Source organism: Carassius gibelio, chromosome A5 (genome assembly GCF_023724105.1).
Source record: "Carassius gibelio isolate Cgi1373 ecotype wild population from Czech Republic chromosome A5, carGib1.2-hapl.c, whole genome shotgun sequence".
Taxonomy (NCBI): Eukaryota; Metazoa; Chordata; class Actinopteri; order Cypriniformes; family Cyprinidae; genus Carassius; species Carassius gibelio.
This window is the reverse complement of record NC_068375.1, coordinates 38,817,303-38,836,453: the sequence shown is the minus strand read 5'-3', so window position 1 is coordinate 38,836,453 and position 19,151 is coordinate 38,817,303. Positions and strand designations below refer to the sequence as shown.

Sequence of the window (19,151 nt, the reverse complement as noted above, 5' to 3'; positions counted from 1 at the left end):
AGCAGATATTTCCTCGTCCCAAAGAAGGATGGTGCCCCATCACAGGTCTTCCTTGCGATTCGCCTTCAAGGGCCAGAGCTATCAGTACACCGTCCAGCCATTCGGTCTATCCGTCTAACAGTGTTTTAAATGCTCCCTATGTGAACCAGACCTAGCCCTATTTCCCCGGTCAGTCACAACGAAAAGGCTTAAAAAACATACTGGTGTTTTTTTTTTTTTTTTTATCTAATGTATATTTAGGTGTAGCTTTGGTTTCGGGCGATAGAAAATACAGTTTGTACTGTACAAATAATACCACTAATAGCAATGTGTGTGTGTGTTCGTCCAAGATGTTAAAATGTTTTTTTTACTGTATATACATTGACGTCCTCGCCTCTCTGGAAAGTCCAGCATGACCAGCTCAAGCTGTTTTTGTTAACATGTAAACTGGTGAAGCTGGTCAGAGCACTCAAAACCAGCTGGTGCTTGGAGCTGGATGTATTTACTTTGCTTGGGTTTGAAGCTGTTTCTCTTTCTTTTCCCCCAGCTGATCATTTACTTCATCAGCTTGGTTTGGGAGCTGAATTTTTAACAGTTGTCAGCTAGTTCCCATACCTGCCTTAAACGTAGGCTACTTCTGATAATCTTGAATAAATTAATAAACAATTACATCATATTTCACATCAGAACCTAACGATGCAAAGAAATAAGCATCTCAGTCATACACCAGAGCAAAATCAAAGTAAAACAATATACATGTAAAATATCAGCATGAGTGTCCCAGCAAGTACTCGCATGCTGGAGACTGACACATCAGAGAAGAAATTGTTGAATAAATTCATTTTTGTTTTATTTGCACACACTTCATAACATTACTGTTGAGCCACTTATGTTACATGGACTATTGTAATGATGTTCTTAAATACCTTAATGGTCCTGGAACAAGGATTGCTGGTTAGGTTCGAAACATCGACAGGTGTCTTAATGTTTCACTGCAACACTCAGTTAGTGTATACATTTGTGTTTTTTCTATAAAAAAAAAAAGGCACATAAGTAAAAACATACATGGTAGTAAACAATGTTAGAAAACAGATATACATGAACTGAATAGAGATTAGAGAATACAGCAATGCAGGGATTAGTTAAACTTGCTATGTCATGCATTGCCATAGGTTAAACAGCAAGCAGCTTTCACTATCATATACACTAGAGTATAGATTAACAGCGGTGCATTGACTGGGCTTGTTAAAGCATTTATGATTATTTACAGTCTGCCTAAATAAGACTTAATGCCTCTTCCGATGCAGCGTCTGTGTCTCTTTAACCCTGTCGTGTCTTTTTATTCTAGATTATTGATTAAATATAAGAATTTGGCATAAAAGATAACAGATCCACTTAATAAGAAAATTGCATTTTTAAAGATAAAATAGCCTGACATGCATATACCCCCATATATATATATATATATATATATATATATATATATATATATGTGTGTGTGTGTGTGTGTGTGTGTGTGTGTGTGTGTGTGTGTGTGTGCGTGCGTGTGTGCGTGCATGTGTGTGTGTGTGACCCTGGACATAAGGGAAATTGAGTTAAATAAGCTTTCCATCGATGTATGGGTTTGGAAAGTATAGGACAATATTTGATAATCTGGAATCTGAGGGTGCAAAAAAATCTAAATATTGAAAAAATTGTCCAAATTAAGTTCTTATTCAGTTCTAATATATTTACAGTAGGAAATTTACAAAATATCTTCATGGAACATGATATTTACTTTTTTAGCATAAAAGAAAAATCAATAATTTAGAGCCATACAATGTATTTTTGGCTATTGCTACAAACAGAGACTTATATATATATATATATATATGTATGTACAAGAATTTGACTTTGAAAGGCGATGCATGTTATTGTTGAGTGACGAGTCGACAACTTAACAATGAAAATGAAAATGAAATGCCACAAGCTTGTTTGAGTAAAAAATCTATTCAGGTATGATAAAAATGAGAAATTAATACTAAAATTAAATGATTTTTTTTTTTTTTTTTTTTTTTTGGTGATAAATAATTAATTAAAATAGTTTTGTGATTTAATAACATTTATTTATTTAAATATTGACAAATTTTTTTCATTATTTAATTTTGAGTAATTTGTTTACCATAAACTATTGACCCTAAATCTAGAAGACTATTTCTGACACTGTTTAGTGCTAATAAAACAATATAAGCAATCACAAATAATCCCATGATTTTGTGATATGTATGTACACCTTTTTATATGTATGTACATATGTAAACCACTTTACTTACATTTTAAAGGTCATTTATACTATAGTCTTTTATTATATAAGTCTTTGGTAACTAATGTGCATGAAGCCTTTCTTTTTTTCTGCGAAAAGAACCTTCTATCAACCTTTTGTCTGCAACACAAACTAATCAAAGGTGAGGTGCACCACATCCCTCCCCAACACACCCAAACACAAATCTCATCAGTTGTCTTCAAGGGATTTGCATGATTGATTTAACAGGAAATATCACATTTTCATGTTCTCTGTGAACTATTTTAAAAATTTAACATTCATCATCTCCACTCCTCACGATGTTATACTTGCAGTTTCGTTTCAGAGCGTTATAAAAGCATCTTCAGCCGGTCAGAGAGACAACGGCTGCTGTGTTGTTATTGGTTCACAGGAACAGTGAGTACATGTTTTAATGTCATTTTAATTGGCATGTGACAAAAGTTGCATGAAAGAAACCTTTGACATATGTCATTAATAAGCTTTAAAATACACACAATAACAATAACATTACAGAAATAGGATAAATACATTTATTTAAGTTATATTTCAGTGTGACAAATTGTTTCATTTTCCATGCATAAAGATATGTACAATGTTAAAATGTTAACTATGCTATAAATAATTGTTTGAAACATACTGTGATTATTAGATAAACATACTGAGATTACATGAACTTATAAACTGTATTGTGGTTATCTAATGTTATATTTCAAAGTAAAAATAATTGTAGTTAAAAATTTGAAATGATTTTTAATACATTTCAGATCATGTTCTGTTTACTGCTTTTAACTTTTAAGCAGACATTTGATTCTACTTATTTATATTTCTCTGTTGGTCTATTTAGTTTTCCACATTTACTCTTTTTTTTTTCTTTTTTTTTAATGATCTTTCATCAGAAATTCTTATGATATTTGCATTCGTTTCTATACACTTTTGGTATTCAGAGCTGTCAGTCATGAGTGAAGAACATCACGTTCTGGATTTACTGTCTGAAATACCAGTTTGCATTAATTTGGTCAAGAATACAGTCAAAACAGTAATATTGTGAAATATTATTACAATTCAGAATAAGTGTTAATAATCACACATATAATCTAAGTTGTTGGTGTCACATGATCAGACAGAAATCATTCTAATATGCTGATTTGTTGCTCAGGAAACATTTCCGATTAAATGAAATAGGAAAACAAGAAAAACTAAACATTTTTGAAAAATTCATATTTGCTTAGAAGATTTACTTAAATGTCGACTCCATTGTTTTATAGATGAGTGCATCCAAACCCAAGGAAAGGTAATTCTGCACAGATTCTGGGATAACAACTGTGCTGCATCACTCGGACACAATTAACAACTATGACAAACTGGATAATTCAGAATATAAATTATCAAAATTAATTGTAGAATAAATTGAATTCAGCACTGCTCTGTTTGTCTGTCTGTGTCACGGCTGCAGCGGCGAGGTGAGAATCGGACACTCTCTGAATAAGAAGGAGGAAGAGTTTGTAGCCAGAAGGAGAAACACTGTTCTACAATGCTTGCAGAAGTTTGTCATACGCTGCAGTCAGGTAAAACATCTTACATTACAGTGAACATCAGATGTCAAACATAAGTTTCACCCTCTTGATTGTAAAAGAACTATGCCATGCTTTGAATGGTGTGTGCATTTCAGGATGCGGTGCCAAACATTGCATTACTGGGTTCTGGAGGAGGACAAAGAGCCATGGTGGGTTTGCTGGGATCCCTGGATCAGCTTGATAAAGCGGGTCTTCTGGACTGCATCCTTTATCTGAGCGGAGTCTCTGGATCCACCTGGTACAAACCCTGAGAAACCACACACACAGAGATTGAATTGGGTTCAATGTTAAAACTGAGAGCAGTATGTTCTTCTCTGAAGGTGCATGGCCTCCTTATACCGAGAACCAGACTGGTCCACCAAACTAGAGACTGTGAAGGACAAAATCATCAGGAAAATCAGCGGTCCAGGAGTCAGATTTACAGACGCATTGGCCAAACTGAAGAAATATTACTATGGGAAAGACATCTTCAGCTTGACTGACGTTTGGGCAGTGATGCTTGTCACATTATATGTGAAAGAGGCCAGTTACTATTCATAACATAACCCGTCGTGACTTGTTGAGGGTAGATGTGATCATGTTCAGTTTTTAAATGTATGTGTTTTAAATAGAGGTTGACCGATAGTGAATTTTACAGATAATGATAACTAGGTATTATTAGATACATGTATATTGTATGTGTACTTTCACACTTTATTAGAAAACTTGATCTTTATCTAATCAAAATGACAAAAAAAAAACACGTATTTCACTGAAATAATAATGCGTTTATAATCTGTTTATCAGTTGCAAGAACAAATCAGTTAGCTTTCTCCTTTCACTAGCTTTATATATGCAACTTCGCTGGCTAACTGATGCATAAAAGCAACCAGCTGGATATAAACCAACATAAAACATTATTTTAATTGGTAACAATTGTGACATTAAACATTTGGGTCAGACTTTTGAATCAACTTATGTTAATGTAACTATTAGTAAAAAAAATTTTTTTATTATTCTGCTGAAGCCTGATTTGTTCACATTTGTGGTGTTTGACCCACCAGAAGGGGCCGGGCCGACCACTATATAAGTCGGCCCGTAGTGTCATTCATCAGATTATTTGACTGACGAGACAGTCATCAATTCGCACAGCTTGTGGTGTGGCAAGTGACATAACGCTCATTCCCTCATCTCAGGGAATCGAGGTTACGTATGGGAACGAATCCAATCACGCTGCACTATGAGCAACAATCACATGCTGCTCTACGAGCTCATTGCTAGAGCACTAAAAAGGGCCGTAAGGGATCTGGACATTATCTTGCCCTGAACTTAGCTGAAACTACTTCCCACAAGGGAGGTAAGGCAGAAAGAATCTGTGCCTGCAGAGCAGGGACGTCTAAGTTATAGAATCTGGCAAAAGTGGACGGCGACGACCAGCCGGCAGCCACACAGATCTCACTGAAAGATATGCCACTGGACCATGCCCATGAGGAGGCTATTCCCCTTTTTGAGTGGACTTTCATACCAATAGGGCATTCCAATCCTTCAGATGTGTAAGCCAAAGCTAACAATCATTAAGACCAAACTCAAGGCACAAAGTGCTGACTGACAACACTTTCAAGTCACCCACTCACTTAAACAATGCCAAAGCAAGATGAAGGGCCATTTTAAGTTATAAGGTCCGCAAGTCAACTGAACTTACTCAAGTCTTGCTCAAACGGGGGCCTTTTCAGAGCCCTGTCGGCACTGTCTGAGGTCAAGAAAGATTAAGTCTCCCTGTGCCCTTCAGAAAGATAACAACTAAGTCATTCCTGCCCATTAAGTGGCCAGCCTCGAGAGAATGATTTGCCATGATGGCTGCCACATACACAGGAACCACTCGTCCAGTAAGCCACGGGCTTGTCTGGAACTGACCACACGAGATCCAGATCCTCCACAGCCTTTCTGAAGACAAGGATCAGCTTGGCGCCTGGCTTCAGATTTGGCACCTGAGGTCAAAGGGTTGCTTCGGGCTCATCGCTGGAATCGCCCCACTCCTCCGTTTCTGCGTTGATGTCACTGTGACTTGAGGATGATAATGTCCTCTTTGGACACTCCAAATGAGACCAGTCCACTCACAGCTGAAGAGGGCCGCTGGTCCTCACTTGTAAAGCACATCGGCATGAGAGGATGTGGGGAGGGTGGGACACGCGGGCGCTGAGCCAACAAGACACCTCTCGAGCCCGCTGAGAGAGATGCGCTGCTCCGCTGTTTCTTTCTCTTAGGAGAGGAGAAGGACGAGAGGGCCTGGCAGGGGGGACCTTGATGAAATAAACATAGACGAGAGAGGCTTATGCTCACACAGAAAGAGCAAAAGCCATCAGCGAGCGCCGTGTCACTCGCTGTGTCTGTCTTCATCTTGCTAGAGCTTCTTGCACGATCCACACTCTCGGCGCGACATTTGAAACAACGCACACTGAAATTTGTTCCAGAAATTTGGTCTTACTCTCCTGATGTTGGATGCCTGCAGAGATCGCATCGTTTCGCTGCCTAAGTTTCTTCTACCGCGGTAAGCAGACCTGGAGCTTCTTTCACTGCTTCTTTTTCGCAGTATCTTCATCCTTGTCACTGAAGGAGTATTGATCTGATGAATGGCGCTATGGGCTGACTTATATAGCGGGACGCCCCACTCCTTTCCGGCGGGTCAAAGTTGCATTGGTTTGTGCAGCTACACAAGCGTGAACAAATCAGGCTTCAGCAGAATGGAAAAAGGAGTTTTTCCACATACTGTATGTACATTATAGTCGCTCCCCTATGTCCCACCTTTCTGAAACAGTTGATTTTTACAAAGCTCATCATTCTGTAAAGCGGGGTGTACTCTGATTGGCCAGCTATCCAGTGCATTGTGATAGGCTGAATACCTTAAGCGTGTGACAGAAATGTTATGCCCCTTGCCATACTGTGATGTCACAAAGCCTTTTCTTTAGGAATGTATCAGTGGAGGAATCACTGACTATCTTTAGAGTTCTATCAGGAAGTCATGAGCTCCATGTTGTACAGTCCTCAGAGAACTGCCCTTATTAAAAAGGGCCTTTTAATTTTTTACATATGCAGCTTGATTTGAAGCAAACTTTACTCAAGACAATTTGAGCAAATGCCATCACTGAAACTTTTTTAGTGATTACACTTGTTGTCTCCACTACAACATGACTCTGTAAAAATATATTCTCTTCAGATTGACGAATGCAAACTCTCAGAGCAGTGGAACCAGCACAGTAAAGACCCGTTCCCCATCTACACAGCGATCGACAAGCAATGCAAACAGCGTGAGGAAGGAGGTCTGTGTTTCTGTCTGAAACAGACTGAGAGATAATGTGCTCAAGTCAGCTGTTATATGGAGGTGTTTTCTGTCTGCAGACCCCTGGTTTGAGATCAATCCACATGAAGCTGGTTATTCTCTCACTGGAGCGTTTGTGGAAACATCCAGCTTCGGCAGCCAGTTTACAAATAAGATGAAGAAGCAGGATGAAATGGACATGCTTTACCTGCAAGGTAACAAAATCTGATGCAGGACTGCCTTATAGTGTTTTATTATTTGTAATACCAACTTACAGCGTATATTGTAGACTATTGAACTGACCTAGAATAAAATACATGAATGCGACATGTGACATCAGTAGAACTAGCTAATTGTCAAGTAAAAACTGAAATGCATTGAAAGAAACATTTGAGTTGATTTTTTTTTTCAACATAAATCTTTATTGAAATTACATTAACAAGATGAAGGGGATTTATTTAAAAGTTTTTTTTTTTTCATCACCAGCTCTGTGCAGCAGTGTTTTAGCTGATGAAGAGGAGATCTGGAAGTGGATAAAAGGTACAACAATTGTGAAATTTGTACAAATTTTAATTCCGCTTAAAAGTAATTTCACTTTCATTTGATTTTGTTTTTCAGCTCTTTTATTACCTGAAATAAAAACGGCATCAGAGAAAACGAAGCAAGGTATAGAATTTTATTGTGTTTATTTATTGATCAGTTCCATATATATTCAAATGTATATATATCAAATTTGTGGCCACACATGTTCAAGCTACAAGCTGAAAACTTAAGTGTCATACTCTAAAACGATCTAATAAAAAGCTCTCTTTTCACTTGCCTTTGTTGAGGAGAGGAGACATTGTGTTCATGATTGTTTAATGTGTTTCCTTCAAAAGACCCACACTCCCCACCTATAGACCAATGTTACCAGGTGCTCTTGAACCTTGTGGACATGAACCTCACTGTGTTGAAAGGCACTGATCCTTCTGCTCTTGATCAGTCCATCAGAACAACACTGACCGGTAAACTCTTCCTCTGGGGCAGATTGACACACAGCGCACCTGCTATTTATTGACACTGGTTTGAGAAGAATACTTTTTAATTATCTTTTTTGCAATATGAAAAACTGTCTAAAATAAAATAGCCATATTTCACTTCATATCTGTGTTTAATATTTATTTGAATGCAAATGTAAAATGAACTATAGTCTATTGAATGTATTTTTAGATACATGTAAATAATGAAACAATTCTGAAAAACAAATCCTGAAAGCACAAAAAAGAATGGGGTAACATGCCATAACATCAATCAATTTGATTACTTGTAAATGATGCTTGTACTGTAGATGCACTAGAACTAGAATATGAACAAATGACTAATGCACATGTCCCCCTCTTTTTACAGACCTCTCTGGAGGTAAAAAACAGCTGATTTATCAATTAGAAAAACTGAACGAAGATAAAACTGCTGGTAAAAAAGCAGCCAAACAGTACATGATGCAGTACACCATGGATGTATGCAACTATTTCAGTTTGGAGCGCAAGCTCAATTCATGGCCATTTGGTAGGTTGAACTGTCTCTAACATTGATTCATCCATCCATTTTCCACAATGTTTGTCTCATGCAGTTTCGCAGGGATGTTGGAGCCTATCTCAGCGTCATTTTTAGTAATCAAGATCGCAACCTTTCACAAACATGTTTATTCTCTAAGCTAAAAACAATGCATGCATGCACCATGTAGTCAAAAAGCCTAGTTACTGACAAGAACCTAAAGAACTGAAGAACTTTAGAATATTAATTTTGAAGTGTATATTTATTTTGCAGATCTTTTGATTAGCATCTGTAGATGCATTGCTCAGTGGATCTGGGGCAGGCATTATAACTTCCTCCACAGCATGACAGGTGAGAACAGACCCGTTCATTATCCGGAAATTCATTGTGAATAATAGAGACTGATTTCACACTGTGAATGATTAGATGAAGCAGTGCCTGCTGCTCTTCTGGAAGGTGAGACGAGAGACTATGAAGACGCCGGACTGTTGCTGAACTCATCCTACTTCTCAGTGCTGAGAGAAGAACGAGACATTGACCTCATCATTTCCCTGGATTTCAGTGATGGCGATCCTTTCATGGTATTATATACTTATATAACTCTATACAATGCATACATTCTCTCATAAAAGTTTGTTTAAAGGAATACATCCCCTACTTCCCTCACTTTTACTCAACTTCACTTACTTTCTTCTGTGGAACACAAATAAATAAATAAACTTGTTTATTTTTTTCCTCATGCATTCATAGTGATCAATAGACTGTAGACCATAACCTAAAATATACAGAAAACTACAAAAACACTGACAGATAATTGCAAATGCTGTGCATCATCTGACCAGATAAAAACAAGAGAGAAAGAAAACCTTTTAAACAGATTGAATTCTATGTGGCATATATCTTCATGAGTTTTGTAATATCTGAGCTTTCCATCCATCGGGATTCCCATTCGTCTCTCAGCTGGTGCCTGATGGAGGTATAGGAAACACATGGGGTAGATTTAAGTGAATAAGTTCAATTTCAGAAAACTAGTGATACTGTTACACTTTTCCACTGCAGACAGTGACGCAAACCGCTGAGATGTGCAAGAAACTGAAGATCCCTTTCCCTGAAGTCAACATTACCAGTGAGGACGTGAAGAAACCAAAGGCCTTCTATGTGTTCAAAGGCAAAGACGCTCCAACCGTGATTCACATGCCTCTGTTTAATCTGGCCAACTGTGGAGGCAAGTTTACATCTTCAAGCCATCCTGAATCTGATTTAGGGTTCTTACACATTTCCCATTCAACATTCCAGATTTCTCTGTAGATTCTGCAGACCTAACATCTGATAAACTGTTAACATGTATGTTACATTCTGATTAGGCTTGCTATTACATGCCAAATAATTGTGAAAGATTGTAGTGATACTGTAGCATGTTCAAATCAAGTTCATTGTGTAAAATGTGAACTGCCATGCTACAGCAAATATAGGATTTTGCTTGATGTGCTTTCACTGACAGCATTTTAAATATTCATATTATAAGATATATAATTATATTGTCACTTATAACATTGATTTAAACATGGGTTCTCTTGAACTGATAACATGCTTACATGAATGCTTTATAACTTGTATATACTCCCCTCTGACACAACGGTTTGGTGTTGTATATGAAGTTAATTCGATGTTGCTTTTAAATGAATAACAGTTTTGCTAAATGGAAAAACACACCTTTTATTCATAACCCTGCCTGCTCCAAATGCTCTGCTTTTATGATTGATTAATAAATGTTCAATTTAGGGCTGTGCAAAATCCAAATTATGATTTAATGCTAAACAGTTTTAGAATAATTTAAAAGAGAAAAGCTGTTTTACCACGTTCAGGATTAAGTTTGAAGAAGAAAAAAGTTATTTTCTGTGAGCTTTTATCTAATATACAATATATTTTGCAAAGTTGATTTTCTGTCGTATCATATAAATATTAGTAGTGTTTAACGCAGGCGTGTTTTTTTTTTTTCGGTTTAAGGCATTAAAAATACTATTTAACACAATTATCGCAGGCGCTTCTGTCACTTTTTCTCTTGACAAGTGAATTTATTCAGTACTGCCAACTTAGCAATTTTGTTGCTAAATTTAGCAACTCTTTAGACTACCCTAGCAACATATTTAGCTATTTTAACTTTTGATAAGTAAGTCAAACAAAAAGGCACACATTCTTTCATACTAACAGCAGATTGTGTCTTACTTTTAAAGACTTTTCTTAGAGTCAGGGGCACCTTAAGATAACCAAAGACCCCTGGGCTTCAGTATTACAGTAGACCCCCTGTAAAGTACTAAACTCCTGCTGATTTAAGTGTGTTACTATTCCATCAGATAAAATTGATGTCTGGAGGAAGAAATATGGCACATCTCAGGTTCCTTACAGCGCTGAGATGATCGCTGAACTTCTGCAGGTCTCTGGGAAGAACTTCTCGATCAACAGAGCCAAACTGCTGGAGCAGATCCGAGCGGTCGCCGAGGCTAAATACTTCCAGGCACAAGCACGACAACTTTAAAATTGGCTCAAAATTCAATCTGTTTTTTTCTAAATGCATGTTATTTGATCAGATTTTTTTTTTTTTTAAACAGGTGGCATTATAGACATTTTTGCACTTTATTTCAGCTTAATGTATTTTTGCATGTTCCATTCTGTTTCTTCATTGCTTGATCTTCACAAAAAAAGGCGGGCTTAAGCAATACTTATCTGATCATTAATAATCAAATCAACAATAGCACAGACTAGATTACTGGTAAATACTGTATTACTTTGCATCTATTCTAATGAATTAATAAAATACTCTCTAAAACATTACATCTGCTTATTACAAAAAAATATGAATTTAAAAGCATTATTCAGGGCCATGCAGAGACCTTTAAGGGGCCGGTGCTCAAAGTATTAAAGGGGCTTTAAATAGGACTGTGCTCCTAAGATACATGTATCTGTATGGATTTATACATTGTTCATGTGTTTTTCCAAGTCATTTTTGCAGGTAATAAAGTATATGAATAATGCAGTGCTAATTGACATTCAGTATAGAAACTAAAAAATATTTCATGTGGGTTTTTTCTACTGTTACAATTAAAATAACTAATTTGAGAGATGGAGTGAATTTGATTGTGATTGGATGAGTATAAACATATATAATTGTACTGGATCCATCTCACCTGCACAGATGACACAAATCACATCACACTCCAGCAAGGACTTATAGACAGTGTTGGGTTCGTTTATCAAAAAATATATATTTCTTAAAAGTTATTATTTTTTAGCTTCCCATTTATGGGGTAACATTCATCATAAAACACACTCACAAACGTATGAAAAATGTTGAAAAATAAAACAAATAAAGAAAAAGGCGATCGCTATAAGTTCCGCTTCCGTCAGCTGACAGGTGCGTCACGAGCGTGCGTCACAAGCCGTCACGAGAGAGCGCCAAAATTTGTACTACTATTTTCAGCTTTTCTTTCACTTTTTTTTTTTTTTTTTGTGGATTGTCTCATTTCTGTTTGTGACACTGTACGCTACAAAGCCATGCCGTTTTTTACAATACGCAGTTTCTTATCATGAGTTATTCCATAACGGACACAAACAGTTCTGTTGCTGGAGAACTGAAATGTATACAAAGTAATAATGATCCATATTACAGCGTTATTGTTTCGTTGGACTAAACCTGCTCCATGAGATGTAGTTCAGTGGACCCTTACCTTTCTAACTCACCCGGGATTTACAGCTGTGGATGTGTTCATGACTCGTTATTACGACGAATCTGGTATGTACTGCATTTTTATTCTTAATGTTTTGATGTGTAACGTTACTGCTTACACACGTGACAAATACATTCTTTATAAGCTTTCCATTGAAAAACAGCGACCTGTCGTCGATGCTTAGATCTTTATAACAATATATAGTTTGTCAAGATTAAATTTACCCTTTTTCATTGAATCTATATTCCTAAACATCGACACGTGCGAGTTGAGGGGCGTTCAGGACGCCGCCGTGGGGATGCAGGCTAACAGGTTTTAAATTTATACATTTAGCAGACGCCTTTTATCCAAAGCGACTTGCATTGCATTCAAGCTAAACGTGTTCCCTGGGATTCGAACACCCAACCTAGCGTTTGCTAATAAATTAGCGTTTGACAAGTATGCTATACCATTTTAGTAACTCGTTAAAAGCTTGAGTTGATACTTCAACTTCTATAAAAGTCTTTTAAAACCCTAGTATATATACTTCTACTTAAGTAATGATTGTGAATACTTTTGAAGCCTGCAGAGACGCCCATTGAGCACAAGAAATCCAAATCAGAACATGAATACGGTTCTACACTGACTAAACTTATGCATTCTATAATATACATTGTACTCTAAAAATCAGCATTACTTTGTAAAAATGTGATGAGTGACCGTTCAATAGCACCATTACCGTCTACAGCCGCGAGAGGGCGCTGTGTGCTTCTCACTGACAACAGAGCGCCCTCTCGCGGCTGTAGACGCGTTTTCTCTCGTTTTATTTCAAATTAATTTTAAGTCGCAGGACCAGTTAGACTATGGAAAAAAAAAAAAGTTATTTGTAGTCCGGGAAATACAGTAGTTGTAATGTCGGTTTTGTCATAAAACTGCAGACACCTTGAGCATTAAGTGCAAACATGGTGCTATTAAACTGTGACATCACATTTTACTAAGTAATGTGGTAATGTTTACTCTTGGTTCTAAATAAATGTGACTTATTTGCATTATAAGAACAGTTATGTTGTGTTCCTGGATGCCAGATGCCTGGGATGCAACCCATTTAAGGGGCCGCGGCCCACAGGTTCAAAACCACTGCTTTAAGTGAATAAAATGGAGTCACAACTGATGTTTCCAGATGTTTTATTGATGTAAAACTGACGCTGATGTTGACAGCAGTTTAATCAAACAGGCCGAAGCCCATGTCATCGTCAGACTCCTCGGACTCCTCTTTGGGAGCCTCCTCTTTAGCCGCAGGAGCTGCAGATTTCTCCACCGCAGCCGAAGCAGTCGGAGCAGCGACAGCGAAAGCAGTGGGATCAGCCAGATAGGCCTTGACCTGTGGAGGACAGACACACGCTCTTAGCACCAGTGAAGAAAAACAGTATCTGAGACCACATCAAGGACTGATGACAGAACTGAGCTTCTACCTTCTCAGCCAATGGGAAGGAGTAATCCGTTTCCACAGCGACAGACAGGACCCTCTTGTATCCGTTGATGATGGAGTGAGGGATGGAGGCGAGCGTCGGGTATCCGATCTGCAGACACACACTGGCGATGTTCCTCACACCCTGAACAGAGAAGAGATCGAGTTACACAGACGGCAGGGAATAAACACTGAAGCGGGGATGAGACAATTAAAATGAACTTTTTTTTAACTTAAAATAGCTTCCTATTTAGACCGAGTGTAGCTCGAGCAGTTTGCATTAAACAGGTTTGATATTTTAATTTACAAAACATTTCACTTTAAAATTAATGGGTGAAACTAAAATGGAAAATTTTAAATAGACTTTAAAAAAAATTACATTTAAGCTTTTTACATTACATTAAATAAATGTATATTTCTGAATGAGAAATTTGAATTAAAAATTACAACTAAAACATGCGTTTGCAATATATTTTCATAATTTATATACTAAATATAAAAGTGTATTTTTAATACATTATAAGTACATATATCAATTAAGATTTATAATTTTATAAACAAATAAAAAAAATTTAAGTATATACACTTAATTTTAATTTAGCTTTATCAGATGTTTGAGACCAGCGTCCCTGTGAGCTGTGGGATGTAAACACACAGGGATAGAAGGAAACAGGTTTATTTGTGCAGGGGGAACGACAGACCAGCACTGACACAGCCGGCCCGTAACTGATCCTGCATCTTCACTAATACACACGACTGAGATCCAGCATCATCTTGAGCATCTTTCGGGTCAAACCCCAACACATGAGCAGCGTGAACCGCACTGACCTCCAGGAACCTCTTGTGCAGGGCGTCTTCAGTGATGTCCAGCACCTCGGGGCTGTAGACGCTGCCGTTATCATACACCTGCTGGATGATCAGCCCGAAAGAGAAGGGCGAGATGTTCAGCATGTTGAGCAGCGTGGCCTCGCTGGCGCCCACCTTGTCTCCAGGTTTGATCAGCTGAACGTCGCTCTGTGGACACAACAGGACACGGTTTAGCATTATAAACAGATTCAGACGTGTCTGAGACCAGCGTCCCTGTGAGCTGTGGGATGTAAACACACAGGGATAGAAGGAAACAGGTTTATTTGTGCAGGGGGAACGACAGACCAGCACTGACACAGCCGGCCCATAACTGATCCTGCAGACAGCCGAGGCTCGAACGCTTAAACTTGAACATGTGTTAACAGCTGAATTCATAAAAATCACCATTAGTGTGATGATCCAATGACTGGAACATGCATTGATTGAAGAAAAAAAAAAGGTTTTCCTTGACTAAATTTGGTCAAATGTATATAAATAAATTTAATGAAAATAGAAGTGTATAAAAGTTTATTAAAATAAAATACACAAATCTCTATTTTATAAAGCACAACTGCATTGATTAAATTAAGTAATCTTAAATAAGTTTATATATTCTAAATTTAAATTATAAAAATAAAAAATCTTCAAAACTTCTTAAAAGACCAGAACAATCATCCAAAAAAAAAAAAAAATGAATTAGAATAAAATTTAAACAAATCTAATTTTTAGAAAAGGTCTTAATTTAATACAAATTTAAACCTTTTTGTAATTAAATTAGCAAATCAAATAAAAAAAAAGTCTTAAATTTAATTAAATTGGCAAATAAAAAACAAAAAAAACTACTTTATTCTAAAATGTCTTCATTACAAATTAAATTCTAAAATATTTTAAAGAAATAACTTAAATTTCCACAAAACAAAGTATAATATAAAATGGTTAATAAAAAATATATATATTCATTGGAAACCAAAATTGTAACTGAAAACCAGATTTGTAGTCCGAAAAATATGGTAATCAAGTCACACCTAAGTATAAGTAGCAGTCCAAAAATACCTCGGTGTAAAAAAAAAAAAAAAAAAAAAAACACATACAGGTAGGTCACACTGGACTATAAGTCACATTTAGAACCAAGAGAAAACCTTAGTCTACAGCCACAAGAGGGCGCTCTATGCTGCTCCGTGTGAGCTACAGGAGAATACAGTAGTAGCCCTTTCCTGCAACTCACCAGGATCTCAATGGTTCCTCTGGAGATCTTGGTGGTGATTCCCAAAGCCTGGAAGAAGGAGGTCTTCTCCGGACCGAGTCCGGTGTTCTGAGCCGGGACGGTCACCTCACACGGGGCGATGGCTCCAGCACGGGCAGCAGCGGGCACCTATCAGCACAACACAACAACAGCTTCATAAAGAGATGCATTCACCCCCTGAAGAGCCTCAGACATTCAGTCGCTCAGTGACGCTCACTTTGTTTGCCAGCAGCAGATCCCGGATCTCAGTCAGATCCTCCTTGGTGAAGACGAAGCCCACGTTCCCACGGATGTGAGGGAGCAGCCTGAAACACACGGGAGAAGGTCAAACATTCACCTTGAATTATTAAAACTGATGTTCAGACACGTGTCTGATGCAGAATGTCTGAGACCAGCGTCCCTGTGAGCTGTGGGATGTAAACACACAAGGATAGAAGGAAACAGGTTTATTTGTGCAGGGGGAACGACAGACCAGCACTGACACAGCCGGCCCATAACTGATCCTGCATCTCTGGGTTAAAGCTCATTTATAACGGCCTGATGAGTGAGAGAAGGACTAATGCTTACATTCCAGATTCACTTCAAATTAAATGCTAAAAAATTCAATTTCAAGTTGCATTCATTGGCTTAAATGCACATTAATAAAAGCGGTGAAAGCAGCTTCGACTTTAATGACTATTAAAAAAAAAAAAAAAGTATTCCTTTTAATGTCAAAGAGCGTAAACACTCAAATATTCTGTGGCTGTTCAGATGATGCACAAAACCGTGAAAATGACTTTTGAATATTACAAATGAAAATTAAAGTGGGGCGGTGTCATCACTTTAAACAGACTGCACTCTTTAAAGACTTCGTCTACCGTGGGTCATCATTGGGCCCAGCCGGACACACACCTCTCCAGAGACGGGTTGTTCTCCAGGTGGCCGCGGATGGCCTTCCTCATCATGGTGTTTTTGCCCATGAGCACGACGGCCTTGCCCCGCAGGGACAGACGGATGGTCTGCATCTGCTTGGAGCCGACATTGTCTGCGCCCACGATGAAACACTTGGGGAAGTCATCCAGCAGTTGCTGTAAACAAGAGGAAAGACGTCAGAAACACAACAACCTGATGGGAATCATGATCCAAGAACCCTCCTCCATAAAAAATAAACTCCAAACTAAATAGACAACGTTAACCAATTTTTACATTTGATTCAACTAAGAGTAGCGACAGTTAAGTATTTGTGATTCACTTTAAAAATGTATTAAAAAGGTTAAAAAAAAATTATGGCTTAGCATTATTACAAAGTTAGAGAAGGTGGAAATCAAACATTAAAAAAAAAAAATTACACTACATATTGTGTTAAGTTTAATCCTGCATGGACTAATGCATGCGTTCATAACTCTTGTCTGAGACCAGCGTCCCTGTGAGTCGTGGGATGCAGACAGACAGGGATAGAAGGAAACAGGTTTATTTGAGCAGGGGGAACGACCGGCCAGCACTGACACAGCTGGACTGTAGATGACCTGCTGGATCTCTTATAAAAGCACAGAGAACTCACGATGATCTTCAGGAAATAGTTGGACTTCCACGTGGTCCTGTCTTCCCTGGGCATCTTGACAGTGCTTCCAAGGATCGGTGAACAGCCGGTTTAAAGACAAGACTGAAAAATCTGGGGATCACAGTATTTAAAGACATTTAGACATGCATTTTGTCACCTTCGAGCGGTTTCGAGATATTGAGCTAGTCCAAAAGTCTTCCTTTTTAGAAGATCTACTGGTAAGCAATGGATTAAATATATACCAATTGTTACTAAATTGTTACTTAAAGACACATTTTATGCCAAAGTCAAAGAGTTCTATCTGGAAACATTTTAAGACCATATGCATTAAAACAACAGTGCTTTAATTATCTTCTATTGGTCTTAATTTGGAAAAGTGTCTGAGACCAGCGTCCCTGCGAGTCGTGGGATGCAGACAGACAGGGATAGTAGGAAACAGGTTTATTTGAGCAGGGGGAACGACCGGCCAGCACTGACACAGCTGGACTGTAGATGACCTGCTGTAATAATCTCGACACATATTGCACAGAATAGAACACACAGTTATATAACAGAGCTAATCAAATATGAAAACACGTGGCGCGCAGGCCTATGCTAATAGGCTAATGCTAACTTCTTCCTCAAACTATTTTTATGCACTGGTTGGGTGCTAATGAGGTCCACTAGCGATTCTTCACAAATTCATGACTTCTGAAGAACTCATGCGGTCAGAAATATAGTGTAAAACACAGAAAGCCGCACAAGACGACTACACCTCACCTTACGATCAGGACGCGTGAAAGAAAGAGAGTACGGAAGTAAGCGGCGCGGTATTAGTACGGGTCGAACATCCAATCAGAATCGCGAGGAGGAGGCGTGTCTATGCGCTGATTGGTCAACAGCCACGTCTATCACCCAACAGTTCATTTGCGGTATAGAGCATCAGTCCCACCCACAGCCCGAGAGAGCTTTGGTGCCGGAAGTAAATTCCGGCACCAAAATCATTTCTCCCATTGACTTTCGGAAAATTCCGTATCTAAAGAGTTTTAGAGCATGTCTGAGGATAACCAGCTACGGTAAACGAGTCCAGAAGGTGGCGTTAATGCATTAATAAAGTTAGTTTCCAACCGCCAAAAAAAATTGAAAGAAGAAGAAACAGCTACGGCTTTCTTTTACTGTCTATGGGCTGAACTCATAAGCATACAACATATCATTTCGAGTGAAAAAAGTCAAAAGTACAAGACTGTGTACCAGGGGCGGCGTTAGGGGTGGGCTAAGGGGGCTGGAGCCCCGAATGTTTTCAGTAAAGCCCCAATGTTTTTATTACCACCATGCCATCAATGAGTTGTCATGCCCAATAAAGTAATTTATATTAGAATTTAAATAAATAAATAAATAAATATCTCTCGACTCTCACGTCCACAGTGTCTGTAAATTTACCCAAGTTACGCATTGTCATTCACACCCGACGAAAACCGCCCACTGAGTCTACTAGTGCTTATGACTGACATGGAAACTGGCCAACCATCGATGAGCGTCTGTACGATCCAGCCAATGAAATTAGATCTTTTGGAGGCAGGCGTTTTTTTGACGTGTAGTATTTTACTAGATCAATTTATTTGAAAATTAAAACGGATATTTCAAAATTCTTCTTATTCTTCTTCTTCTTCAAAAAAGGAACTAAACCC

General features: G+C 38.1%; 2 protein-coding genes and 1 non-coding gene across 4 annotated transcripts; 1 reads left to right on the top strand and 2 right to left on the bottom strand.

The window, feature by feature from the left end:
• Positions 1 to 2,621: 2,621 nt before the first annotated feature.
• Positions 2,622 to 11,546, top strand: LOC128014910 (cytosolic phospholipase A2 gamma-like). The gene is made up of 15 exons (XM_052598615.1): positions 2,622 to 2,677; positions 3,547 to 3,572; positions 3,735 to 3,846; positions 3,951 to 4,093; positions 4,176 to 4,377; positions 7,049 to 7,151; positions 7,231 to 7,365; positions 7,637 to 7,690; positions 7,769 to 7,816; positions 8,029 to 8,154; positions 8,537 to 8,695; positions 8,957 to 9,034; positions 9,110 to 9,264; positions 9,743 to 9,908; positions 11,038 to 11,546. The coding sequence occupies exons 2-15, from the start codon at positions 3,547 to 3,549 to the stop codon at positions 11,217 to 11,219; spliced, it is 1,689 nt and encodes a 562-aa protein (XP_052454575.1). The 5' UTR covers positions 2,622 to 2,677; the 3' UTR covers positions 11,220 to 11,546.
• Positions 11,547 to 13,555: 2,009 nt separating this feature from the next.
• On the bottom strand, positions 13,556 to 18,679 carry LOC128014906 (60S acidic ribosomal protein P0-like). Of its 2 annotated transcripts, XM_052598611.1 has the most exons (8): positions 18,244 to 18,679; positions 17,485 to 17,595; positions 16,836 to 17,011; positions 16,162 to 16,249; positions 15,927 to 16,073; positions 14,684 to 14,869; positions 13,860 to 14,000; positions 13,556 to 13,768 (listed from the first exon to the last, which is right to left on the bottom strand). In XM_052598611.1, exons 2-8 carry the CDS (start codon positions 17,536 to 17,538, stop codon positions 13,610 to 13,612), a joined length of 951 nt encoding a protein of 316 aa, XP_052454571.1. In that variant the 5' UTR covers positions 17,539 to 17,595; positions 18,244 to 18,679; the 3' UTR covers positions 13,556 to 13,609. The 2 variants fall into 2 exon arrangements, with proteins under 2 accessions (XP_052454571.1, XP_052454570.1); XM_052598610.1 differs by lacking the exon at positions 18,244 to 18,679 and having other exon boundaries at positions 17,485 to 17,651.
• Positions 14,466 to 14,593, bottom strand: LOC128015024 (small nucleolar RNA SNORA63). Its single transcript, XR_008183753.1, has one exon. It is a non-coding gene; the product is annotated as a small nucleolar RNA SNORA63 (small nucleolar RNA).
• Positions 18,680 to 19,151: the final 472 nt, after the last annotated feature.